A 27,102-nucleotide genomic window follows, 5' to 3' on the forward strand; every position below is an offset into this window, starting at 1 on the left:
GCCTGTTTTTGGGGTTAGCATTTTAAACCCCACTCTAGATGGATTCCTTATTGGCTGAGTAAAATGAGGCCTGACATTGAACTTGATAACATTTCTCTGTCGGTATGGAATGCAATAACTTTTGGACACTGCATTCAAACAATTCCAAAATGTCAGGGAATGTTATAGGCATCAATGGCCAAAATCCTATTGATTTTGAGAAAAACTGGAAAGGGGGACATGCAGAGCTCCTTCTGTATGATTAGCAAACCCAGCAGTTTCATTCACATTTGTGACAGGTTTCAGAGTGGTTGCCATGTTAGTCTGTATCAGCAAAAACAATGAGGAGTCCTTATGGCACCTTATGGACTAAATTTATTTGGGCATAAGCTTTCATGGGCTAGAACCCACTTCATCTAATGCATCTGATGAATTGGGTGCTAGCCCAAGGAAGCTTATGCCCAAATAAAATTTGTTAGTCTCTAAGGTGCCACATGGACTCCTCGTTGTATTCTCCTTTGTAACTTTCTAGAGATCAAAGAACTGGTTGACAGCAGCCATCAACACCTTCCAGCATAACAACAGCAACTATGTTCATCATCGCAATAGTTTAAAATGTTAACAGTCTGATTTATCTCCCAAACAGAAAGGGGTAGGGGGAAAAGGAGGGCAGAGGAACAGGGGGCACATGGGAATCCCTGGCACAGGGAGAGAATAAGGTTGGTATGGGGAAGGAGAGGAGAGCCCTTGGCATTAGAGGGAAGGGGGGCCATAGTGCCCTGGCATTTGGCAGAGAGGGGGATGGGGGGGAGACACAGAGTCTCTGTCATCATAGGGAAAGGAGAATAGGAGTCATGGGAGAAGGGGCACAGGGAGCTCTTGCCACGGGGGGCAGGCAAAGGAATGGGCGGGGCACAGAGCCCCTGGCATAAGGGCTGGGGCAGTGATTGCAGGGACGGGTATTAGAGGCGAGCACACAGGGCTTAGGAGGATGAAAGGAGCCCCTGGCGGGTGCAGTAGCTCAGCCTACAGAAGCAAGGAAGCGGGCAGCCCTCTAATACGTATATGGCGGTGACCAGCACCATTTCTGTGCCCTCGGCCACACCAGGGGCCAAAGAGGCCAGCCACCCTGCTCCTCCCCCACTCGACGCACAACCCGGCCCGGCTGTTTCAATGACTCATTCTTTTCTCTCCCGTCCCTACCCCCTTGCTCTCCTTCTCGCGAGCTTTGGCCACTATAGACGCGATGTCCTTTAGAGTGCTGGGGGTAGGGGGGGAAAGGGCGGATTGATTGACCGCAGCGGCAGCCAATAACATAGGCGGATGGCGAGCGGCGAGCTAATGGTGGGGCGAGGGAGGTGCGGCCCGCCGCTGGCTGATTGATCCCAGCCGTGGCGTCGCTCAGTTGGAGCGAGAACATTCTAGAGGTGAGTACGCGGCGCCCATCGCAGGGGCAACCAGCAACCGCCCCCTTCGGCTTCAGTTGTGCCCGCCCCTTTCCCTTCCCAGGTGCCGCCGTTAACGGTGCCCTGATTGTGTCTCCCCCACAGATTGACTGGCGCCGCCGCTGCTGCTGATTCCGCCCGCCCCAGGACGCTCGGACCCGGCGGCTGCGGCGCCCGCCTTCCCTCCGCCCGGATATAAGCGCCTCTCGGCCCCGTTCTCCTTACACACTCGGCTTCGTCGCAGCCCGGGGCGAGCAGCGTTGGGTTTATGTCTTTATTGGACGAAAACGGTGAGTGGCCGCCAAGGGGGTGGCGAGGCGCGATGTGAGGAGAGCGCGTCTGGGGACGTGGGGGAGGATCTACAGGCCGGGGTACCCGGGGTGGGGGCGGCTGATGGGGGTCCGTGCAGCCTCGACGGGAGTGGCTGAGGTACTCCCGTGCGGGGGGAACAGGCGGCGCTGGCTATCCCGGTCGGGTGGTCCCCGTGCGACGAGGCAAAATGGCGACGGTTGGGGCTGCGCCTCGTGATGGGGGGTGGAGGGGAAGCTGTGTGGCGCAGTTAGAAATCCGCAGCGCAGGGGGGGGAGGGGGCTGCATTCCAGGGGTTACATCGGGAGGGGCGAGTTGGGGGGGGCTGCCTGAGAAACCGCGGAGGCCCCCGCATGCGCAGTTGGAGGGGGTGTCGTCCTCCCACCCGTTCTGTGAAAGGCTGACTCAGTGCTTAATCGCTGCATTTATGAGTCATCCCAGAGCGGAGTGGGGCGGTTCGGCGGGAGGGAGGCTGGCTGCTCGCTCAGCGCGACGGGCTCGGGGGCGGTGTCGGGAGGTGGGTGGGGGCTTCGGTCGCCAGCAGACAAAAGCAGCGATGTGGATGAGGCCACACGTCTGTCTTCCTTCCCCTGAGGTACCTGGTTCCTCTGCAGCCCCGTGTGTAGGCCACATGATGGCTGGTTTTAGATTGGCTGTGGAAAGCACTGCCAGTCTGTTGTGTGGTGTCTGTTTTTTTTTATTATTTTTTTTTCCCTTTATAAAGGGCTCTTTCTAGCTGTTCTGGGGCAAAACTAAGTCTGTCGATCAGGTCCTGTAGATCAAGTAGTGTAAGCTGATCCTTGCAATTTACAATACAAAGGACTTGTAAAGATATTAGTTGGTTTTCACTCCAGGGATTTTACAGGCATCCCAGGGGAGAAGAGCTGCTTGTTATATTGGAAAGTGAACACCTAACTGCCCACATCTCCCTAACTCTCTGAGGAAAACAAAGGTAGAGAAACGAAGGGAGCATTATTTATATCAAAACAAGCTAATACAGGGGTTCTCAAACTTTTGTCCTGGTGACCCCTTTCACACAACAAGCCTCTGAATGTGACACCCCCCCCCCCAATAAATTAAATACATTTAGAAGCATTATAAATACTGGAAGCAAAGCGGGGGTTGGGGTGGAGGCTGACAGCTCATGATCCCCCCCACCCCCCATGTAACAATCTTGTGATCCTCTGAGGCGTTCTGACCCCCAGTTTGAGAACCCCTGAGCTAATACCTTTGATATGTCCCCTGCTACACCTCAGGGTTCACACTTAGCTGCTTTTTTTGGTCAGCAACTGTAAATGACTTCCAGTTACTACGACTAACTAAATGTTGGGGAAACTGTTGTTCAGTATTGAAAAATACATTCTTGTGCTGTTTTGTTGCTGTTATAGATTGAAGTATTTTGTACATTTCTATCAAAACAAGTTACCTAAACACCTCCACTTGAAGTAGCAGTGTGGTAGCATGTATAGCCATTCTAAAGAGCTGGCAAGAATAAACTTGTCTCAAATGTGGTATCTATCTAAATGGTCAGTCAATATTTAATCACAGTACAGCTTAGAAACTGAATTGTAAATGTATAGCAGAAGTGATGCAATACTAGGGTGCTTCTGAGAAATCAGGGAAGCATTGGGTAAGTTAATGAACATCTATGTACCACAGAAGTAGGAAGCCTAGAAATGCAAAACATCTTAAATATTTGGGGGTGGGGAGGTGGATGTTTTGGTACTACTATGCTGAATCAAAGGTGCAGAAGGAAGTTTCTATAGAAACAAGATGGGGCTGCTACACTTATGAGATCTTATGAGTGGAAGGAAGCACTGGTTAATTTAACAAGTTTAGCCGCTTAAGTCCAGGAGAAAAGCAAGCTGTTGGCAAACAACAACAATTTATAGTTATATAGAAGTGACAGTATAGTTTGCTAAACACTACTTATTCATGTTGAAGGTAGGTATTTCACAGCATTCTGGGTGACTAAATACAAATAAGCCACACACTTCACTTTAAAATGAGTCTATTCAGTTACACCATAACCAAGGATTTAAGGGCTGTTTTTTCCTTGCCTCCTTCTTCCAGAGCAGTCAAACTTTCACCCCATGTGACTCTTTCAATAGCAAGGCTGTTCTGTGACCCGTGACAGGGTACTGTGCAAAGGATTGCAGATCCAGCCCTTTGTCATGCCCGCTCATTAGGGGAACAAATTGGAGTGGGCTGGAGGTAACCTGGCCCTAATTGGGGAGACAGACGGCTGCTACCTAATTAGCCTGGGGCTCCATAAAAACCTCAGGGGAAAGCCGGAGGAAAAGAAAATGGCAGGGAATAGAAGCAGGGAGGTAGCTCTCCCCTCCCACCTGCCTGCAGAGAGTGAATGGTAATTTGTATGTGGTGGGAACAATCCTGAGAATAAAGTGCACCTGTGGTTACAAAGCCCAGGGTATCAGACTGACTTTAAGCCTAGCAAAAGCCAAAGGGGATCTGCTGCTCATTCCCATCCATCTCATAATATAACATTTCTCTGGTAACCTTTTACATGGAAAACTCATTCTTTAGCTGTGTCTGTGCGCTCTAGTAGGCGAAAAAGGGGGAAACTTGTACCATAACACAAATCAGCATTCTACAGGACAGCAGAAGTTGACAGTCTACAGCTGAGGAACTGCTGCTGTAATGATACAAACTGAGACTACGTAGTCAAATAACTGACTTCATGCATAGGAAATGCTTTTATGTCCAGCAGAAATAAGACTTAGAGAACATAACTAAAATTTCAGATCCAATAACTATTAAACAGTGTCCTTCAGCATGAATATACTTCATGAAAAGTTTTAGACTGAACTTCTTTTTTTAAACACTTGCAGAGCTGTTGCGCAGCCATTGGTACCTGTATTGGGGGAACATAGCATACAAACAAGAACCTTACAGCCTCAGTGGCGAAAACTTTTTCATGTCAGAGACCGAGAACTCTTGCAGTCGTTTATGTCATCCCGTCTTCTCCAGACAGAAGATACCAAAAAGCTGCAATCAAAGATCTCTTCATCTTATTGATAAAGCTACTAATAAGACAAAATGTCTGTCAATGTCAACCGCAGTGTTTCGGATCAGTTCTATCGCTACAAAATGCCCCGTCTGATTGCAAAGGTAACTCTTCCTAAACTCTGGTAATCAGAATATAAGCACTATTTATATAGAGCTTTTCATCAGTATGTCTCTTGTAGATCATTTTGAGAGAGTCGGTATCATTATCTCTACTTTACAAAAAGGAAACCAAGGCAAAATTAAGTGACTTGCCCAAGGTCACTCAGCAGGCCAGTGACAGAGTCTGGAATAGAATCCCAGTGTCCTGTGTTCTGGTCTGCTGCTTTATCCACTATACCACACTACCCCTCTTCCATAAGTAATGATACTGCTTTAAGCAGTGTTTAACTTTGTATGCATTTCTTAAATGACTTAGACAGTGGTGTGGCATTGACCTTCACATGTATACCTAATTGTGTGAATTTGATTTTTTTTCCTCTTAGGTTGAGGGCAAAGGAAATGGAATAAAGACAGTTATAGTCAACATGGTTGACGTTGCAAAGGCGCTTAATCGGCCTCCAACGTGTAAGTAACGCTTAAAGTAACATGAAATTCCCTCATGGCTCTTTTGGTCCCCAAGGATTGCTTGGATAACATCATATGGTGAAAGCAGGGGGCGGCACTTTTTTAGAGGTTTCATATGCATATTTTACTAGTGCAGCACTGACACAGGCTCCATGGGCCTTAAAGTTTAATAAAGGGAAATATATTATTTCTAGGGTAAAACACTACTTGGGTTGAACTTTTCTCTTAGAAAGACATGACCCAGTACAGCTAAGAACCATAAGAGACATGACCTATTAAGAGTACTGCCAAGCATTGTTAGTGATAGTGAATTATATTTGAAAGATGAGCACTAGTATACAGGTCAGGCCTGGCTGTCAGGATCTTACTGGCAGGCTTTTAAATGTGCCAATTTCTGTCTTTTGAAAGATCCCACCAAATTTTTTGGTTGTGAGCTGGGGGCACAGACCCAGTTTGATGTTAAGAATGACCGTTACATTGTCAATGGATCTCATGAGGCGAATAAGCTGCAAGACATGTTGGATGGATTCATTAAAAAATTTGTTCTCTGTCCTGAGTGTGAGAATCCTGAAACTGATCTGGTGAGCATGCTTAAGTTTTTTCCTATAACCAAACAGGCTTTTCTGGTATTAAAAACACCCACGACTGTCTTATTCTTAGATAATGTGCACGCAAGTGCTAATGCATGCAAGATTGACTACTTCAAGTCAATTTCATGCTGATGCTAGTGTGTAGGTGAAAGTTCATTGTAATATAATTCAACTTCTGAAGTGTTCGTCTGGAAATGTTTCCAGTCTCAAACCCTAAAATTTCAGGATTGAGAAATTTAAAGAATTAGTTATGTAAAAGTTAGCATAACTTCCTTATACAAATTATGATAAACAGCCTGACATGAAAAGTTTATCTGAAATCTCTATTGGCCTCTTTGGATGTTTAAGTTGTGGCATAAAGAAGTAATATCAGAGTTGAAATAAGGTTTTAATTTTGACTTTCCCTCTGGCAGCATGTCAATCCCAAGAAACAAACTATAGGTAACTCTTGCAAAGCCTGTGGCTATCGAGGCATGCTTGACACAAACCATAAACTCTGCACATTCATTCTCAAAAACCCACCCGGTAAGTGTTGCATATTTTTGACTCTCATAAAGGAAGCAATCCACATGCTAAAACATCCTTGTAGCTGAAATAGACTCTAACTTCTACCTCTATGTTGGAGGGGTTAGGCAGTGGGATATGAGGTTGGGTGAAGTTACAGACAAGTTTATTTTTTGTCCTTCACTGAGAAGGACTTAACTGGTTACTCTACGCAAGCAACACTCTGTGGCAGATATCCGGTTGCCTGTCTCAATTTAAGCTTGCTATAATAAAAAAGTCTAACCTATTCCAGTGGTCTCTACTAAATGAGGTCATGTGTTATATAGACTCTAACAACCTATTTAAACTTGCAGATCAGGAAAGTAATATTTGTGTTACCACACACTAGCCAACTTTGGGCCAGACTGCTTCCCAGTCCCTCCCAATGCTTATAAACAGCACACTGAGCTACATCTCCTGGAGAACAATTGTAGGTTAATCTTGCAGGCACCAGGTTGATTTATGGGAAGCAAAGTCAAAATGAGTAGTTTTAGCTCTGCATGCTAACTGCTGCTTTTAAATGCCCTACACAGGGCTATAGTGCTTAGTACCAAAACCATTACATGATGGCAGAATGGCTCCATGTCACACTTTCCAAAATTAAGCTTTTTTCCCCCTCTGCTCTGGAAGTCTTACAGAGAGCACTAAAAACAAAGTATGGCTCAGTCTCCCAAGCTGCAACTCTCACTTAGAGGGATTTCAGCACTGAGCCTGAGGATGCAAAGGACCAAGAAGACATCACTCTTTCTGCTAATAAGATTAGTGATGGGTACAGGGGTCTTCAGTCTATTTCTAATCTGTGAAAGTGGCTTGACTCAAGTTTTATGACTTAATATGTACATTTATATCTCAAAATATAAGTTTGAGTTAACTGCTTCTGCAACTTCAAAAGTGACTTACTATAGTAATTTTGAGGCCATAACTGGTTGGCCATGGCCAGCCAGTTACGGAGACATCTGATAGAGCTTTTGCTAAGCAGACAAAAGCATAACTAGACTAATGGCTGGAAACAAAGCTAGAAAAACTCAGACTGAAAAGCTGCCCTCAACAGAGAGTGACAAACTACTGAATTAGCTTACCAATGACCTCAAGTCCTCTATTTCAAGTATTTAAATCAAGCTTGGATTTAGTCAACTGTGAGGTAGTGACTCTAGTTCAGGAATTACTAGGTGAAATTCTGTGGCCCATACCAGTGGTTCTCAACCAGGCATATGAATCTCTGGGGGATACCTTCCAGAAGGTACATCAGCTCATCTAGATAGTTGCCTAATTTTATAACAGGCTCCATTGGAAGAAAGCACTTGCAAAAAGCCATTATATGGCGCTCTAAAATTTCATACATACAATGACTAGTATAGTTACTATCAGTGTTTCTCAACCTGGAAACTGTAATTTTCAGTAATGTGCTGTGACACTTTCTTGTAAAGTACTTTAAGTGGGATGAAACCTGGGGTACATAAGACAAATCAGCCTCCTGAAAAGGGTACAGTAACCTGGAAAGGTTGAGAACTGTTGGCCTATGCTATGGAGGATGTTGGACAAGAGGAGCATAGTGATCCCTTCTGGCTTTAAACTCTCACCAGGCCCATTCACTGGAGACCTTGTAGATGTGATATGCACACTTTACCAAATCATGGCTCTGATATTTAAAACAGGGAAGGGGGGAGGAGGAATAGTACTTAATGTGTAAACCTTAAAACTAGGTCTCCAATATCTGTCAAATTGTGGCTGTTGGCTTCCAGCCTTGTTGGACACAAGGGATGTTGTCTTATTTGTCTTAAGACTAATTTCATCCCATGCTATGTGGGGTCTGCAGTGGTGGCACAACCTTCACATTGAGGGAGAGGTGGCACTATGAAAAGGAGCCTTGGAATACTGAATTAAACTAAAACTTCTTCAAACTAGGTTCTGTAGGAATCTGATACATTTGAAATAGTGCTGACAAATTGTCTCACTAAGTGGAAGTCTTGTTCCCACTTGGAAACTAAAGTATCGAGTCTATTTTCTTCCAGAGAACAGTGATGCTAGTACAGGAAAGAAAGAAAAGGAAAAGAAGAACAGAAAAGGCAAGGATAAAGAGAATGGTTCTGTGTCTAGCAATGAGACACCATTGCCGCCACCACCAGACGAACTTGATGCTCCACGTGCAGTGGTAAGTAGACTTTCCAGAGACTTGTAAAGAACAGTGAGGTTGGCTTATAAATTAGACTTCAAAATTAGAGTCAGGTAACACTTCCACTTATAACTGCTTTCTGAAATGGTGGTGGCTCCCTTTCAGAGCTGCACTGAAAATGAGCCGTATAGGTAGCCCAAGCCATTTATGCTGGCTTTAGTGATGATAGGTCCTTACCATCCCATGATACTGAAGCATTCTTCCTTCCTGTTTGGATCTCAAACTGTTAGGGGGGTGGGAGGGAGTCTCGTATCCCATCCCCAGCTCTGCAGTTTAATCCATGAAGTGGTTAATGGAATTAGTCTACCACTAGACCTACTTTCTGTGGGGTGGGGGCAAGCTGGAAATATGGCTAAAATACTAAGCTCAGTATTAGCTTTTTCTGTAGGTAACTGCTATAGGACCATAGGGTTGCCCCTCACTGGAAGTTACTCATGAGGCATCCCTATGAATTTGAGTACTCCCCATCCCCCCATCAAAACTACAGATTCACAGTAGAATACCTTGGAATGGCATTAGTATTTAATATGCCCATAAGCAGAGCATCACTTGCCCTTAAGAGCTCATTAACTCTGTGTGAATGCTCTTCTTCAGGAGGATGATGATGATGACTGGGGTGAAGACACAACTGAAGAAGCCCAGAGGCGCAGAATGGATGAAATCAGTGATCATGCAAAGAACCTCACACTTAGTGATGACCTAGAAAGAACAGTAGAAGAGCGAGTCAACATATTATTTGACTTTGTTAAGGTAAAACTGCAGTTCCTCTTCTAAAACATTAGCTCAAAACAATACTTGATGTCATTATAGTAAACAGTTCTAAGGTGAAAAAAGGAGTTCTTGTGGCACCTTAGTCGAACAAATTTATTTGAGCATGCATCCGATGAAGTGAGCTGTAGCTCATGAAAGCTTATCGGATGCATGCTCAAATAAATTTGTTAGTCTGTATCCATAAAAAGAAGAAAAAGTGTACTTGTGGCACCTTAGTCTAACACGGCTGCTATTCTGAAACTTGTTCTAAGGTGGTGTAGTTTTCTAACTGTAACCTGGTGGGGGGGAAGGGAGAGTGACTAGAAGTACAGGCTTGTTAGCATTGGAGTTGTGACTAATTTCTCATCTGCAGAAAAAGAAGGAAGAAGGTGTCATTGAGACTTCTGACAAAGATATTGTAGCAGAAGCGGAGAGACTGGATGTAAAGGCTATGGGCCCTCTAGTTTTGACTGAAGTCCTCTTTGATGAGAAGATTCGAGAACAGATAAAGAGATATAGACGCCATTTCCTACGTGTAAGCTTTTTAATCTCCAACAGTTTTACTGGCCTCCATATATAAAGTCTGACACTTTAGTGGCTTTTAGGAGCAACAACTACTTAAATGAAGCTCTGAAAACTGGTAGAACAAAAGTCTACAACAGAAAACTCATTCTCTTGTCCCTAAACTCTGCAAACCAGTGGTTCTCAAACTGCATTAAGACCCCAAACAGGTCGTGACCCTGTTTTTAATGTGGTTGCCACAGCTGATAGACTTAGTGGGGTTCAGGGATGACCTCCAAGCCCTGCCACCCTGGGCAGCCGGGCTCAGGTTACAGCACCTTGGCTGAAGTATATTGTACAGAAGGCTTGAACTTAAAAGATTAGCGTCTTACCTGCCCACAAAGAAACTAATATTGACAATTGTATGGCTTTATTACAGTTCTGCCACAACAACAAGAAAGCTCAGAGATACCTTCTTCATGGCTTGGAGTGTGTGGTAGCCATGCATCAATCTCAGCTTATTTCTAAAATTCCACATATCTTGAAGGAAATGTATGATGCTGATCTTCTGGAAGAAGAGGTCATCCTTAGCTGGGCAGAAAAGGTACTTGGATAGTTCCACTATTAGGTGGACACGGTACTATATCACAGTTTCTGAGGTTTGCAGGGGGGGAAGTATGGTGTGATGTGGTCTCTTCATATAGTGTTGTACAGTGCATGTCTCCTGAAAGTGTAGACTGATTAAGGTGGTGGTTTTTTGTGGGGTGTGGTGTGTGTGTGTGGTTTGTTTTTTTTTCCAGGGTGGCTGGGCTTGGCTTTGAGTTTCTGAGAAGTCCTTTATAGAACCAGTATCACTCCTCTGGCTAATATGTAACTTTTTTCAGTCCTCATAGCAGCTTCTGCACTAGAGGTTTTTAAAATACTCTTCCTTTCTTGTAGGCCTCTAAGAAGTATGTCTCAAAAGAGCTTGCTAAAGAAATCCGCATCAAAGCAGAACCCTTTATCAAATGGCTGAAGGAAGCTGAGGAAGAGTCCTCTGGTAACGAAGAAGAGGATGAAGATGAAAATATTGAGGTAAGAAGATTGGTTTGTGTCCATCCATTGTTCTTCTCCCTCCTCCCCTCCCCCCCTGTTCATTCTTCTTGGGCCTGCATGCCTAGGTGTGGCCTAAGACTAGCTTTTCCTCTGAGGCATATGGCTAAAACCCCACTACTATTTGTGGGGGAGTTCCCCAGTCCACATAATCGTCCTTTCCCTCTGTACACCCTTGGATTCCTCCACAGGCTCCTGTCTTCCCCTAATAAAGACAGGATAAAAACTTCACCAGCTAGGACAATGAGTAGTCTTTTCCATTTTAAGCTTCCAAGGTCTAGATGGTTACCTTGTGAGCAACACAGGATGCTCATAGTGTCAGCCTTTTAAAGTAAGGACTTCTAGTACAAGCAATGAAGGTTGAATTTAAAGAGCAAATTGTCTAGCCTCTGCTGAGGATGCAAACCTCTGTTAATATATGGTGCACCATTACAGAACCAAGGTAAAATGTCTTGTGAGCTGGTAAAATAACATGACAGTTCTTTGCATGTCACATTTAGCATGTCTCCCTACATCAGTAAGACAAACTTAACTACCTTTTGAGTAATGGGGGTGTGGTGACTAGTAGAACCAAACAATTTGGAATAGCTTTTAGAAGAGGATTCCTGACACAATGCTCTGACTATGGTTTCAGATATGCTGTTATGCCACAAGGAGACAACAGTCTCCCTAAAATGAATTACCTCCATACAGGCTGTGTACATATATCTTATACCTTAGCTAAACTTACTTCATTAAGTAGATAGAGGGTGTCAGCATCATTATGGAAGATTGTCAATGGATGTCCTTAAACACTAAATATCTTGTCTCACTAGGTGGTGTATTCCAAGACTGCCAGTGTACCTAAAGTTGAAACTGTGAAGCCTGTAAACAAGAAAGATGATGACATAGATATCGATGCCATTTAAGTGATGTGACCTAGCTTCCAGTGTAATACTGAAAACTGCTCTGCATTTTTCTTCCAGAAGTGCAACATGTACATGCACAAGCTGAAATGGCTTAATATTATGCTAATTAATACTCAAATGTCTCTTACTGTGACTGGTCTTGTGTAACTATAAGCCGAACACCAAGGAGTCTACACATGAGTGAACCAATCTAGTTTGTTAATGGCATGTTTCTTTTTAAAGTTGTGTTGGACACAAATACTTGGAACACATTTATACAGCTGTGGGAATAAAGGATTTGGTTTTGGTCAGCCTAAAGAGTTATGTTCACCTTGGAGTGAGACCAGCTTAACAGGTGTCTGTTTGCTGGCAATGGTATTCTGCTCCTGTCTAGGAGGGAACAGAAAGCTGCTCTGAGGAAAATAGATCCCTGGTAGAGAAACCAGTATGCAATTTTTCTAAACTTGAGTGTCTCTAGCAAGCTCAAAGAGCAGCGAGAGACACTAGTGACTGGGTTTCAACTGGCAGACAAAGCTAGTCTAGCATTCATATGGTCATAGGGCTAAAATTTGTGTGATTAAAAAATATATATACCTCTTCATCTAGCATCCATATTTTTGGCCGACCATATTTGGTGCTGACTATTTCAGACTGCCTTTGATAAACAGCTCAAAAATTGCAAGAGGGAAGATCAAGACTTGCTCCAAAAGTCATCTTTATTCCATTCTAGTGTCCAGAGTTGATTGTAAATATCACACTTATTTTAAGTGAGGTGTCATTCTTACTACCACTGTGACAAAATAGCCAAATCAAAATCTTATTGAAGTAGAAGAAATATCTAAATTCCTACTCTAGCTATAATTCAAATGTCCTCTTTGCCAAGAGCAGTACATACTTTTTTTTTCTTACAAGTTAAAAATCAACTGAGGGAAAAGTGGTTGAAGATTAACTTAAAATTGGGGTGAGGAAAGGAATGGTCCGAGCAAAAACAACTTTGGAGACTAATTTTTGCTTCATGCAGTGTAAAGACTAAAGTAACTTAATTATTTCTCTAAACATACCCAGCCTTTGCTGTTGTAAACTTCAAGGTTGATCTCAGACAAAAGGCCAAAACTTCAACAAAAGCAGTTTTCTTAAGCTAGGAAAACAGTGGTTTTCAACATGTGGTCTGTAGACTGACATAAGGGATCTGTGAAAGGTGACTTATGGAAATAAAGTTTCAGATGCTAGAGAAGGCTGTTTTTTCTGATGAGTCAAAACTATGTGACTATCGCCACCTACAGTTCACAATTCAGTGTTCATCTTTATAGAAGCCTACAAGTTTATACCCTTCTCATGCTGTGTCAAATGCTGAGCTGAACATCTTAACCATTAATAGTTGAACTCTATACTCGGTTTTCAGTCTAACTTCTAGACTAGGTGACATACTGAATTTCCAAAGGAGTCCACACCTCCATTTGAAATTTTGTAGGGGTCTGCAAGTGAAAGGCTAAGACAAGAACCATCCCCCCCACCTCAAGTAGAGGGTTTTTTTTCCTATTATCAAAGGCTAAGTTAAGCTTTCGTGTAATTACATCTATACATAGGTGTTGCTCAGCTCTTTGTGTGGCTTTTAGCTTTGCATAGAACAAACTTAAAGGAGTAAGTCTAAAGCTATTGATGAGAAATTGAAAAGCCCTGACCCCTTTGGAGGAATTCTATATCTGATTCTTCAGTAGAGGTGGCCTTGTCCAAGTTCCTGTTTTAGTCACTAGTGGCGTATGCAAAAGGTCAGATAAGTAGCATGGCTTCTGGGTTATGTCTCACCAATATTGGGGTTCTTAGCACCTGTTATGTAGACAGGCTATTAAAAATTCTACTGGCTTTGGAATGGAGAAAAGTCTGGATTTTTAAATCTCTCTAGTTTTGGTTTTAATATAATGTGTGGCTGAGATTTGTAGGGATGCCCTTGTGGAAGAAAAACAGTCTTCACTCTTAGGTTGTTTGTAACAAGTCAGAGACTGTTTATTCTCAAGCAGTTGCAAAGGGGAGAGTGCACAAACAGGGATTCCCCTTTCCTAGGCAGGTCGCTGCCAGATAAACAGGGCAAGCATTTATACCTTTTGTTGCATACAATAATCAACAGCCCTGTCTTTATTTTAATACATATTCCTTCCTGATCTCTGTCTTTTCTAAGCAGTTCCTCCTAGTCTGCATTCCATTCTTATCTGACACAAGCTCAAAACAGCATCTCTTACGATTTTCCCACTCGCCCAGGCCGTGCTTCAAAGTCTGGCGTTATTAGAGTTAGTTAGCCTGACGCTTGCTCTATTCCTAAAATGTCTGCATTCAAGTTCCCTTTTTCCGCTTCCAGCACAACTATCAGTCTTAAACCTCCATTTTCATCAAACCTTATATTGCTGATTCTAGATCAAATGGTTCAGCCTCATGGGTTTTGGTTGGATGCAACGACAATGCATAGTTAGTATGAACATAAAAGGTGGTGTTATTACATCCTTTACAACAACCTAATCCTAAACTGAACAACCATGAAAGCATTAACATTCCCTTTGTAATATGATGGGGTTGTATAGCCTTAGTCACAAAACACAATACATAGACACTCTATAGGCTGTATGAAAGGCATACTTTTCAATTGGATATATATTTTGAAGCATATGAATTTGACTTTGTAATTCAGAGATTTCTCAGTCCTCGGGTAGGAGTGAAAGCAAATTTTGGAACCAGTCAGGTACTAAGGCAGTCCAATTAAAAGATATCTGAAACCTAAGGGCTGATTGTAGGATTCTATCCACAGGCCCATAAATAATGTTTGCCTGCAGCAGTGGTGAGATTAAAATGTATGTCTTGCAAAGTGGTGGCCTTAACATACAGCTGTCATTAGCTTGGAAAAGCAGCTGTCCTGTCAGGGAAGTTCCTTGTCCCATACCCTCCCTACAAACATAATGAACAGTGACAGCTTCCCCTGGCTTCAGTTTTCATACACACTGAAGCTGTGCGGGTTCTGAAGGCCAGAGTGTCTATTGACTCCCTATCCAAATGTCAGGTGTTATTCCAGGAGCACTGACTATAAATCAGGCATACCAGGTAGTTTAATTTCCCAAATGTCTCGGTGAATTATCCAATCCCACATCCATCCTCCCCATAGACGTGGCAGGATTCAGTATGTGGGAGCCCACATCCCTCCAACTGGTCCATGTGCTTGGAAGGAGCACTGCGAACATCTGCACTTCCACCCAGAAAATCTCCAAGTATGTCTCCGTAGCCACAGATCAGATGATACTCCTGAAGTATCTGTAAGGGAAGTGGGCCAAGCCTGATGCACAAGATCACTCTGAATGGCCATGAGCTGGTCATTCAGGAAATCCTGAATTTCTGAACAAGCCGGATCAATGCCTTTGCAGCCTCAGTGATATTTAATACCATCGTCAGAAGTTTCTGGGTCACTGAACTAAGGACGGAGATAACATGTAATTCATCGACTCCAGCCTGTACCTCAGTTAACTGCTCCAATAATAAGACCTGTGGCTTTTTCCAATTGTCCTAATTTTTCTTCATGTTGTTGGCCTTATAAATATTCCAAATTGCAGCTGCACTATTAGCACCATCCCATAGGTGTCCAGTCAAGTCCTTCTTCGTTCTAGAGGAAACCCAGGCCTTTTGCTGTGCTATCTTAATGGCAGCCCCTTTTGAGCAATTAGGATATGTAAAGGTGACCTGAAAACTGGATACAGGCAGCATGAATTTTATAGTCTCTAGTGTAGTATTAATCACAGTCCATCAATAGCCTAACACATCTCTCTTTGATGAAGTACCATACCATATCTGTTGGCTTAACACTTTCATTTATTTCCAAGAGGCATTAGCATTAATAGCATAGGAAGGGGTATACTGCAATATGGTGCAGGTTAAATTATTAGTTACTGGGATTATTTCAATGCAGATAAAATTTCCAGTGGCAGAACAGACTCTTTGAGTGTACGTTTGATTATTCACTAATTGGGTGACCAAATAACAGTAAGGGCCTCTTTCATCTAACATACTGCAGACTCCAGGAACGGCCGTCATATCTACCTCACTATAGAATCCATTAATCTCAATTTCCAATTCTTGGGGCTCATTTGTAGTGATATATATTTCTATCATCACCAACCCATTTGTTTTCCACTCAATTATTCGCTCATATGACTTATTCTGAACTTTAAAAAATACATTTTCTGAACAAAATTTCAGTAAATTACTAAGATTTGAAAGTCTTGGCCATTGGGTTTCATTAGAATATACAGTATTGTCTGTATTTGGGTAAATTACAGGGGTGGTGGCAAAGGTGGAGGGGATGGTGGGGATAATGTTCATGGCAGCAAGGCATCTTTGGTATTTGTCATCAGGAAGCCATTTAGGGAGGGCAGTATGTTCTGATGGTACTTGTCCGTAAGCACAAAGCCCAGACCCTGGGAAAAAAATCCAAACCACCACTCAACTCCAAATTCCCAAGAATGGTCCTCGCAGTTCCCTCCCTGCCAATACACAATACTCCGTTTCCTCCACCAGGGCCAATTGTTAATGTCCTTTGTCATCAGGAATTTCTGGACCTCGGTGGTTTCAGCAGAGCGAGTGTTCCTTCTTCTCTCTTGGAACAGTTGTGGTTTAGCATTATGCAGGGGAGAGGTTACTAGCACATCACCCTGTAATAATTTGGTTCTAGTGAAATCCTAATGCATGATAGTTCTGTCAGTGGACATGGGAGAGGTTACTAGCACTTCACCTTGTCCTTTTCTCCTGCTGTCCAGAAGGAACAGCAGCACCAGAAGGAGAGAGAGACCGATCATCAGTCGGAGAGTCATCTCGAGGTGGAGGGGCCTTTTTGCAGTGAGAAGCATGGGTCCAGACAATCAGTCCTTGGCACTTCACAGCGGTGTTGGTAGTTAACAGATTTTTTGGTAAGGGCCTTTCAAGTGCAGGGTCAGGGCCGTCTTTAGCTGATGAACCTTTATGTAGACCCAGTCTCTTGCTTCCAATTAGTGGCAGGGTTACTCAAGATCCTTGGGTAGTGCTTCTTTCACCTGTGTATAAAGAGACCTAACGCATTTCATTAGAGCCTAACAATAATTAAGCATTGTGTCATCCATTAAATGAATGTCCATCTGGGCGAGGGTCAGTGAGGGTACGCGAGCAAAGGGGGGATGATTGCTGTAGTTAAACGAGACTAGTTTGCACCGGATTTTTCCTCTGTGGCCCAGCACTACTGCCAACAATGTACGACCTGCCAGCAGCACAATGTTGGTAAGGCTGTTAAAGTTAGACAGTCAGTGCGTCCCCCTCCCTGGGGACCTTTTGTAAATATTCAGATTGATTTTATTCAAATGTCTAAATGTTGTAATTATGAGTATGTGTTGTTTTAGTTGATGTATTTTCAAACTAGGTTGAGGCCTTCCCTTGCAGAAGGGCAGATGCCAAGACTGTTGTGAAAATTTTGCTTAAGGATTTTTATACCAAGGTTTGACATACCTGTTGGTATCAACAGTGATCGGGGTACTCATTTTACTGGACATATAAAAGAATTATGTGCAGCCTTGCAGATCCAACACAACCCCATTGTCCCCACCACACGCAGTCTGCTGGGATAGTGGAACGTCAGAATGGGATCCTGAAAAATAAACTGGCTAAGATCTGTGCGGAGACAAACTTAAATTGGCCAGATACCTTTCCACAAGACAAAACACCACAAGGACATAGAACACAAAACACGTCTATTGTGCCAGTAAACGCATGGTATGTTGGATTGCTCTTTAGCTGGCATCAGCTTTCTCTGATTTTCTGAAAAACTGCCAGAAGCTACATTGGATGCCCTGTCAGGATCTCAAGAGGGCTGAAAAACGAAAGAACATATTTCTACCCCTTCTGGGGCAATCAGTCATTGCTTAAAATATTACTTTCTTATACAAATACCCTTGCAGATTGCAGGCAAAACACAGGAATTACCCCCATATTTTCTGTGTTTGTTTCATAGGCAGGCCAGGTTTCAGTGGCTCTTATCTTTATCAGTTAAGTACTTTGCATAAACACAGATGTTTTCTGGATTGCTTTTGGATCCAGAGCCAGTCACAGATTAAAACTTTTACTTAAAAGGGACACAGTTAACTTTTACCAGAGTTCTGATTGCCTTTTACTTATAACTCCTGCTTTCAAAACACACAGCGATCTGAAAAGGGAACACCACCTATTGTAGCCACTTGGAGCGTAATAGGATTTTAATTAAGTAGCATTGTATATTTACATTCCTTTCACCTCTTCTACAATATACACTGCACATGTTCTTGTCCTTAACATCCCCTGTATACATTTTGGGCGGTTAAATTCCAACAGACACCCCTTATGTTCTTTTAGCTAATCTGACTAAAATATTCATAGCCAAATGATTTCAATCAAATAGTCTCTTTGCATGGATTTATTTACAGACATTTCTTTGGGAAAAGGGCCCATTTTTCCTTCAGAATGGCTGCAAAGAAACCAAGAATTATTTTCTTTTTAGCGTTTTTACAAAATCCAACTGATAATTCCCTCCAACAACTACAGAGTTAAATTTTCACTCTCGTTCCTTTAATCACTTGCTTATTCTCCCAAAACGATACGCTATCAACTCAGATTTTTACCATTCAGATTATTGTTGTAGGGGTTTAAATTTCCCATGCCTATATTTACTGCTTTCCCTTAGTCCTTCCACCATGCCCCTCAGGGCTTCCAACCAGTTTTCCATTTTTTTTTTCCTCTGCCTGCCTGTCTGCTTGTCTGGGCCCGATCTTTTTTTCCTTGCTGCACCATCCCTTTCCCTGGGCACAGGCTTTGTTCCACTACCAATTTAGCAAGGTGGGTGGGCTCCTCAACCAGCCCGCACCCCTCCTGGTCTCTCTCCTTAAACATTCTCACTCACAAGGGCTACCCAAGTCCTCCCCCGTAAGGCTTGCCACCTGGACAGAATGCACAGCCAATTGGTGTTTTAACTGTTCAATTTTTCCTAGCTGTCAGGTACACATCTCTTCCCTTTTCCCCAGCTCCTCTTATTGCCCAGTCCTGCTACGACCGGGAGTAGACCCACCTGCACCCTTTCCCCGTAGACCAGGGTGGAGAGAGGAATGCTAAACCTCTCTCTGGTTCTCAAGCATACTGCGACTGAGAGTGGGGCTCACCTTTAATTATGCAATCCTCAACATAAAATACCACCAGTGCTAGGCAAACTAACGTGAAATGTCAAGGGCAAAACAGAGAGCTGGTGTGCGCTCTGCGGCACTCCTCCCCCCCACCCCCCCCCCACGCACAATTCTCCACCAAAACTGTGACAGATTTCCGTTACCAATCTCCTTGTGCCTCAGTTGATCAGGCTAAGACCGCAGGATCATAGGGGTGGAGATGAAGAGAACACACCGTATCACTACATTTTAAAGCTTCATTAATAAAATAATAAAAAACAGTGGTGAGTGCGGGAACTGCTTTCACGTCACTCAAAGGAAGGAAGAAGCATTAGTGCTCAAACCATGACCCACTTTCGTACTCACAAACATGCTACCCGGGCTGGCCAGGCCCGGGGGTAGGAGAGACAGAGAGAGAGGTGGACGGGAGGTTATCCTATGGACAGGTTGTCCAGAGATACACTGCAAAAATCTCCAACTTGCTTCCGCTCTTGGGAGGGATTTTTTACGCCCTGGGGTCTCTTGGGGTGTCCCTTTCAGAGACCTTTGCTTGGTATTCCAGTCCAGGCTGGCTGCCAGTGGCTTCTTCAGCATCCCCAAACCACACCAGCTCCAGGGTCGCAAAGGCAGACTGTTGGGTCTCACTGGGTGGCCAACCTTTGCAAATGTAATCTCAGTCCTGCAACTTGTTTTGCCTTTGTTTTGCCTCTGTCTATATTTTTCACAGCCAGCTGAGGCTGAAAGCGGTTTGTGTGTGTGTGTGTGTACTTGGCATGGTCTGTGTTGATTCTTGACCTTGAACGCAGAGCAGCTTTCTCTTTATCTCTAGGTCAAGCTGACTTTTCATATTATTGTTCCATGGGTTTAAATTAATATAATGTGTGGCTCAGATTTGTAGGGATGCCCTCAATTCTAGATCTTCCCTGATTTTGAGATAAGATCTAGTTCAGTATGAAAAACTATCTCCCCCTGCATTTGAGACTCCTTGGTCATCTCCACCTGGAGTAATTCCAAATTTGAGACACCCTGTCTCCCCACCAAGGCTCATGCCCCAGAATACCACTCTCCCAATTTCAGATGTACATGCATACACACAAGCATCTTCCCTCTGAGGTATCAATCCCTACTATCGTCTGTTAAGCATTTAAGTGGTTTCATTCATCCTAGCACAGAAACTATGTAATGGTAATGGCTATGGTAATTTGTTGGAATTCCATGAAATATCCTTCATTCCAATGAGCACACAACTATGGATCATATTCAAAGATATGCAGTAGCAAATAGGATAAATGTTGGTATTTCAGAAAAATGTCAAATAGCTGCACAATCACAGAGCATTGCATGCAATGACTGGGGCAGCTCAGACCTGTCGGAACCATTGTTTCAGGTTGTTCATGGACTCAGATGAACAAGTTTACATTGGTTTGCAAGGTTGTCTTTATAACCATAAGGCAGGGGTGGGGAACCTACGGCCCCCAGGCCAGATCCGGCCTGTTGCTTAATTTCATCCGGCCCACAGCAAGTATTTCTAAAAACACAGACCTATGACAGTAGCCTATGGTGGGTGGAGACAGCGGAGGAGATGAGGAGGGAGGTGAGCGGCAGGCAGTGGCTGTAACTGCAACACTGGGGCAAGGCAGAGCCTCCAGCCACTCTCGTGTGTTATGACCTCACAACGGCTGGCCCTGGAGCCCGGCAGCGTGTTCCTCAGCCCATGCGTGCTTCCAGCGCTCTAGTGCGGAGCAGCCAGTAGCATCCCCAAGCCGCGCACATGTGCATGCCTATGGTGGTGGTTGGGTTGCAAGAGTTGGGTGAAAAACTGCTATCTGACTTAATTTGCAACCTCCACCATCACACTAAAAAAGCGGGTGAGTTGAACGTTTTATATTTCTCTCTCAAACAAAGCTTAAATTAAGTTGCTTTTTACTTGTGTGTGGCCCGCGATTGATTTTTAATGTGGGTCAATGACCCGTGATAGAAAAAAGGTTCCCCACCCCTGCCATAAGGGGTAAAAACTTCCTTTGTTAAAGAAAAAAAAAGAGATTGAGTACAACTCCACAGTCAATTCTGCAGTTGCAACGACAAAGGTGCTGGCAGTCAACCTACTATGTTCAAGTTTATATTATGCAAGAGATCCTAAGTTTATGCGCTTAAAATGGTAGTGGATGGTAGTGGAAAACAGCTGAACTCATTGCCCTCTGTGCTTCAGAAGCAGGACATATCCCTCCCAACCTCTTGTGGCCCTTTGCTTGCTGGAGAAGGTACTTGACTAGAAGAGCTTGAAAATCCACCTCTTGTTTATTCTCTCTGCCCACTCAGCCTGTTACGTGGCTGACCATCTCCCTGCAGCACAATCATCTCCTTCCCCTCCAGTCTTCTGCCCTGCAAAGATACGAGGCAGTCATTCTATACTGGCAACCCTGGTAAATAGGGTTTAGGAGGGAAAGCGAAGAGAAAAGTAGATAGAAAGTAAAACTGAAATGATGAATACAGAAAGGAAAGAAGGTGGGATTATTTCATCTTTAACCACAGATCATTGTACTGGAATGACAGCAATATACAAGACAACTATATTGCTAAATTACAACATATCTGATTAGGTTCAGATTTATTATTCGCCAAGCAAACCACTGTTCAGCCCTTCTGCTCATTTGTCTCAGTATTTCCTCATTTTTTATAGACCTTTTGTCCATTAAGGATTGAGTCTTTTAAGTAAGATATACAAATCTTGTGCAGGCAATCTCACTAAATAGCCTAGAAAAGGTAGCTTAACTTCCATTGATCCTTTCAAAGAGTGCCACTTCTTCTATGCGTGAGCACGTGCTCTCTCTCTCTCAGAGCACTATCTGTTATCACATTAATGAGCATTTCACAATAGGGATTCTCTCTGCCTGGCTGGAATGCAGTTTGGAAAATCAAAATTCATAGACAATACAGGCCTCTTGTTGCAGTGGCAGAGGAGCTGTTGTGGAGCTGATTACTTCTGCAGGTCTCTGTCTCTGCCACTATGTAGACTGCTGTAATCTATGCTGGCTGGCCATGATTCCCAAAGGGACCATATGCCAACTGGAGATAGCCAGAGCCAGCTGGGGATAGGAGCTGGCAATGTCCACTGGGGAAAGGAGGGCAGTCTCTGCCCATTTTGCGCTGCCTGAGCACTAGAATAAGCCAGAGCATCCCGCCCAACATCCAGCATACCACTATACCATATACATTTCATGTCAGAGAGCAAGACTGGGACCAAACATAATACATAATAAAACAAAGAAATCAGTGATAATTAATCCCTAGCCACAAAAGTGTCAAGCCACAGGAGATCCCTCGTGCAGTCCGTAATTGTTTTACATAGGAGTTGTACACGTTGGGAGTGATGGGGTCACTTCTTCCTGTGACAAACTCTCTGGATGGGACATTGGTGGGGAAGATAAGAACCTTGCAGTTTCCCACCGATCGTCTCACCAGGATGGCGGGTTCAGCTTCATTGTCCACCAAAACAGGCAATGTTCAGGGTCCAAACCCTTGTGGATCTTGGAGACCTGCTGGCGGTGCAGGAGCCATTGTGCCTTCTACACAGTTCTTCCAGCTCACTGGCAGTATGGCCTCAATGGAGCAATGAAACCAGGGCTTCCCTGCCACTGCACCTCTACCCCAACATTGCAAAAGCTAGAGCACCCTCAGTCTGTATTACTTTCTTAGTGGATTTTCTGCTGTGGATAGAATGATGAACTGAGCCTCAGACTCACGCTGGGTCCTTCACCAGGGTGCGGGGCTGAAAACGTAGGTGCTACGTCTATCTGCACAATAAGGGTGAGAGCTGTATGCAGAGGATCCCCTCTGCTTGTGGGTCCCCGAGGAATCTGTTGCTCTTGGAGGGTCCAGATTCTCAATAGCCATAATTTGATGTGGTTTCACAGAAACCAGTGAAGCTATATTGAGGATCTGGCACTAGGACTTCATTAGGAGGTTTCTGTTTGAAGCAAGTTTACCTGTTGTTTGTCAGAGCCCTGTGATGTGATAAATATTCAGCTGTCGTATTTTTGTTTTCTTTGAATACTGAAGTCCTTGTCATCTTCCGAATCACTCTTAACTGGATTAGACTCATTAAATCTTTACAAAAATGGGGTACAACTGATTTACAGTCAAGTTATCCTGTCCTCTTATTTCCTGGCCCCCAATAAGTGACACGTATGCATCTTTTCATGTAGGCACTGGTGTTTCCATCCCCGAGTCTATCTCATAGAATGATCTGGGGGCCAATGCCACCTCCCGATTGATTTGAGCTGCCACTTTGTTCTTGTATCTTTAGGGAAGGTGGAAATCTGAGATTTAAAAGATTCCTCAAGTCTTTGAAATTTATCACTACTGCATAATAAACTAATGAATAAATCTTCAAAAGACAACTCAGCATTTAGATGCTGTATGGGCCCAAAGCTTCAAAGAAACTTCTGACAACTGGAAAGGAAATACTGGCTGTGCAATGATTTCCTTCATTTCTGAGCCAGCATAGTCCCTCTGATTTAATACCCAGGATGAATGCTTTCATTTTGCTGGTAGACAGGTCTTTCTGCAGCTCCCACATCCATTAATCTTGGCTTTATAAATCTTGAACATCTTCCTGCAGTCTGGAGCTTTAATTCACCTTGACAACTTCCATCAGTGGCCCCCTTGTCATCCAACAAGACAGGGAGTTTCTCAGGAGACAGGTTTGCCTGGTACTGTGTGATAGCAGCGTGAACAGCTGAAAAAGACTGACAAGTTTGTGCTGGGGCTTGAAATCATTTCTGTTGTTTAATATTAATAAGGACAACAAAGTAGTGTTGTTATTACTGAGTGCCCAGAGGCCCCAAAAAGGGATCAGGACTCCATTTTGCTAGGTATGGTACACACACATCACATGAAGAGACAGGCCTTGCCCCAAAGCTCTTAATCTACATCTAGGATGAGACAACAGGTGGACATATGTAAGCAGGGACAAGGACAAGGTGACAGTGAAATTATTATATTAGGTATTTAAAGCATAAGTATCAAGTTCTTTGTAACTTAGTCTCTGTATTAGTGCTGATTTCATGTGCCAACATATAGCCAAAACCTGAGACGTCTCTAGAGGTCATCTCAGCCCATCCTCTTCTGAACAGACTGTCATGCAGTTTACTGCAGGGCGTCTTTCACAAGAGACCTGACAAATGTAGAGCCTGTCTTCTTCATTTGCACTGTATAATAGTAATAGTAATTAATAATACTCACCTCTACAGTTCCTTCCATCCAAGGATCTCCATGTGCTTTCCAAACATAGCCCTTGGGAGGTAGGTAGGTATTGTTATCTCTGTTTTACAGATGGGGAACTGAAGCCCAAATTAGTTAGCCACCTTGCCCTGAGTCAGTGGTTCTCAAAGCCAATCCGCTGCTTGTTCAAGGAAAGCCCCTGGCAGGCCGGACCTGTTTGTTTACCTGCCGTGTCTGCAGGTTCAGCCAATCGTGCCTCTCACTGGTCACGATTCACCGCTCCAGGCCAATGGGGGCTGCGGGACGCCTAACCTGCGGACGCAGCAGGTAAACAAACTAGTCCAGCCCACCTGGGGCTTTCCCTGAACAAGCGGTGGACCGGCTTTGAGAACCACTGCCCTAAGTCACACAAGAAGCGTATGGCGGAACCAGGGATGGAATTCCTGTCTCCTAGCACTGTGCCTTAAGAGCAAGACTATCATTCCTCCCCTTTCAGATCCCAGGTCTTTTCATAAGAAAGTAATGTCCAAAGTGCAGATGCTCCCACCATTGAATGTAATGGGCCACGGTGTCCTGGGCCCTGCACATTGCAGAGTTGGCTGCCCTTTGTGAGGAAACTCTCCAGGGGAAGTTTGTGAAGTACTTTGTTATCATTTGGTTGACAGTACAATATTGTTATTATTCTCCTCTTACAGCTGAGTAGATAAAATACCCCTGGAACACTCCAGTACAAAGCAAGTTTTTACCCTTGATGTTGAGAAGGAGTCATGAATGAGAATCAATCAGTAAAGTGATTCCATACCAAAGCTGCACTCTCTCTTTATGGCTGTCACACAGTAATGTGCCCCCAAAGTAACTTGATTTCAAAGGACAGATAGAATAAAAGTATTCCATTTGCCACTTAGACGCCAAAATTGCAGCAGGTGTTTTGTTCTCAAACTAATTACTCAGAAAGAACTGGGTACAGTTGTACCAAGTGACAAGGCTAGACTATGAAGATAATGAGCAGAAACTCCAGAAGGAAAAACAATCAAAGGAGAGGCTGTGTGAAAACAATGCCCCTTAAGGCCTTGATCCAGCAAACATTTGCTCACATGTTTGTCAGTCTGTGGATAGTCTTACTCAAGTCAATAGGATTACCTGCATGCTTAAAGTTCAGGTGTTTTCAGGAGTATAGTCTGATTGTGCTGTCATTGTTTTCTCTATATACAGTGCCCCTTGCAACCCATGCAAGTGGGAGCTGGGAGGCATTAGCTTCTCTACTCCCATCCAGAGCTAGATGAGAAATTGTTTTGGTGCTAAAGAGCTGGCCATGAATATGTTTGCACTCAGTGAGCCTGATTCTCCTCTAGTTCACACCACCATAAAACAGGAATAGCCAGTCTGAGAGAGGAGAATCATGCTCACACAAGGGGCCAGTATCCCAGCTGGTGTAAATCAGTTGTAGCTCCAAGGCTTTTGTGGAGCTGCTCTGAGTTACAGCAGATGAGGATCAGCCCAAGAGATCAGCTGAAGCTCCCTTTGAAGTCAGGGTGAGTTGCAGTTCCTTAGAGTCTCTGAAAATCAGGCCTTCAGTGTCCCAGGTTGGGAACCCAAAAACTGAGGCTCACAAAATCATTAGCCAATTTTGAAAATATCTCAGTTAACTTCTTTGTTCCTCAGCATTCCTATCTGTAAAATAAGGATAACAACTCCTCCATCCTGGGGTGGTGCAAGAATTATTTTATTGATGTTTGTGAGAGGCTGTGACTGGGGTCCCACTGGGGGCCACTCAATTAGGGTAAACTGCAAAGAATGGGGCAGATAATCTCCAAAGCTGGTGGATATTTTCCATACTTAGATTTACCAAGCCAGCATAAAACAGCTTCTTTATTACCTCACTGGTTGTCCGGAAACCAACAACACAATTCCCTTAAAGTAACCCAGCCTCCGGCCTCCATCCAGGTACCCAAGTCAAACATGATGAAGATTTTGAAAATCTTTTCATCATATAAAAGAAAAGGTTCTACCAATCCCAAAGAATCATATACATTGTCTCCCAGGTTATTGAATATTCCAGATCTTACCCAAATACATACATACAGCCAACTCTTACTAACTAAACTAAAGAGAGAGAGTACGGTTAAAAGATCAATATACATACAGACATGAGTTCAATTCTTGAGGTTCAGATTCATAGCAGAGATGGTGAACTTTGTAGTTGCAAAGAGTTCTTTTAGAATTTAGTTCATAGGTTATAGTCAAATGTCCAATATCAGATCCAGGGTGTACCAGCTTGACTGGGATCTCATCTTGCGACTCAAACTGCGCCTGATGAAGCTTAAGCAGAACTGAGATAAAAAGAATCAGGATCCAAGGATCTTTTATACAATTTCAGGTCTTCTTTGAGAAGTTGGAGTCCCTCGGGGAACAATAGGTAATTAGGGCGAGTTTCAAGGGGGTCCATCACCAGTATTTTAGCTGTATGAATTAACACAAGACAATCCCCTGTTCCTCCACCATTCACTGATCATTTGCTATAAATTTCAAAGAGAGATGAATACAGATATATCCCGTGTTTACACTTCATTTAAATGCTAGGATGTTCTTTTGATCTTTGAATTAACAGAATACAGCATAGACAGGGACAGTTGATTACATTGTTGACCCTACTTATATATATGTAAATACACAAAAACACAAACATCTCCCCACATGTCTTTAAAGGTTGAATTTGAGTCATTTATTTTGCAGGATGTTTAACCCTTTCTGGCCATGCATCACAGAGGCACATTGATGTTTGTGACCCAGAAAAAAACAATAAATAAGCAACTCTCTTCTGTGAAGGTT

General features: G+C 43.6%; 1 protein-coding gene and 1 non-coding gene across 3 annotated transcripts; both read left to right on the top strand.

Moving 5' to 3' along the window:
* Positions 1 to 1,297: 1,297 nt before the first annotated feature.
* Positions 1,298 to 12,174, top strand: EIF5 (eukaryotic translation initiation factor 5). 2 transcript variants are annotated; one of them, XM_073349737.1, is made up of 12 exons: positions 1,298 to 1,406; positions 1,530 to 1,714; positions 4,586 to 4,865; positions 5,246 to 5,327; positions 5,736 to 5,908; positions 6,331 to 6,442; positions 8,473 to 8,612; positions 9,228 to 9,383; positions 9,757 to 9,918; positions 10,324 to 10,488; positions 10,824 to 10,958; positions 11,792 to 12,174. In XM_073349737.1, exons 3-12 carry the CDS (start codon positions 4,794 to 4,796, stop codon positions 11,882 to 11,884), a joined length of 1,290 nt encoding a protein of 429 aa, XP_073205838.1. In that variant the 5' UTR covers positions 1,298 to 1,406; positions 1,530 to 1,714; positions 4,586 to 4,793; the 3' UTR covers positions 11,885 to 12,174. The 2 variants fall into 2 exon arrangements, with proteins under 2 accessions (XP_073205838.1, XP_073205836.1); XM_073349735.1 differs by lacking the exon at positions 1,298 to 1,406 and having other exon boundaries at positions 1,458 to 1,714.
* On the top strand, positions 6,635 to 6,758 carry LOC140913958 (small nucleolar RNA SNORA28). The gene has a single exon (XR_012159719.1). It is a non-coding gene; the product is annotated as a small nucleolar RNA SNORA28 (small nucleolar RNA).
* Positions 12,175 to 27,102: the final 14,928 nt, after the last annotated feature.

The sequence above is a fragment of the Lepidochelys kempii genome, chromosome 6 (genome assembly GCF_965140265.1).
Source record: "Lepidochelys kempii isolate rLepKem1 chromosome 6, rLepKem1.hap2, whole genome shotgun sequence".
NCBI lineage: Eukaryota > Metazoa > Chordata > Testudines > Cheloniidae > Lepidochelys > Lepidochelys kempii.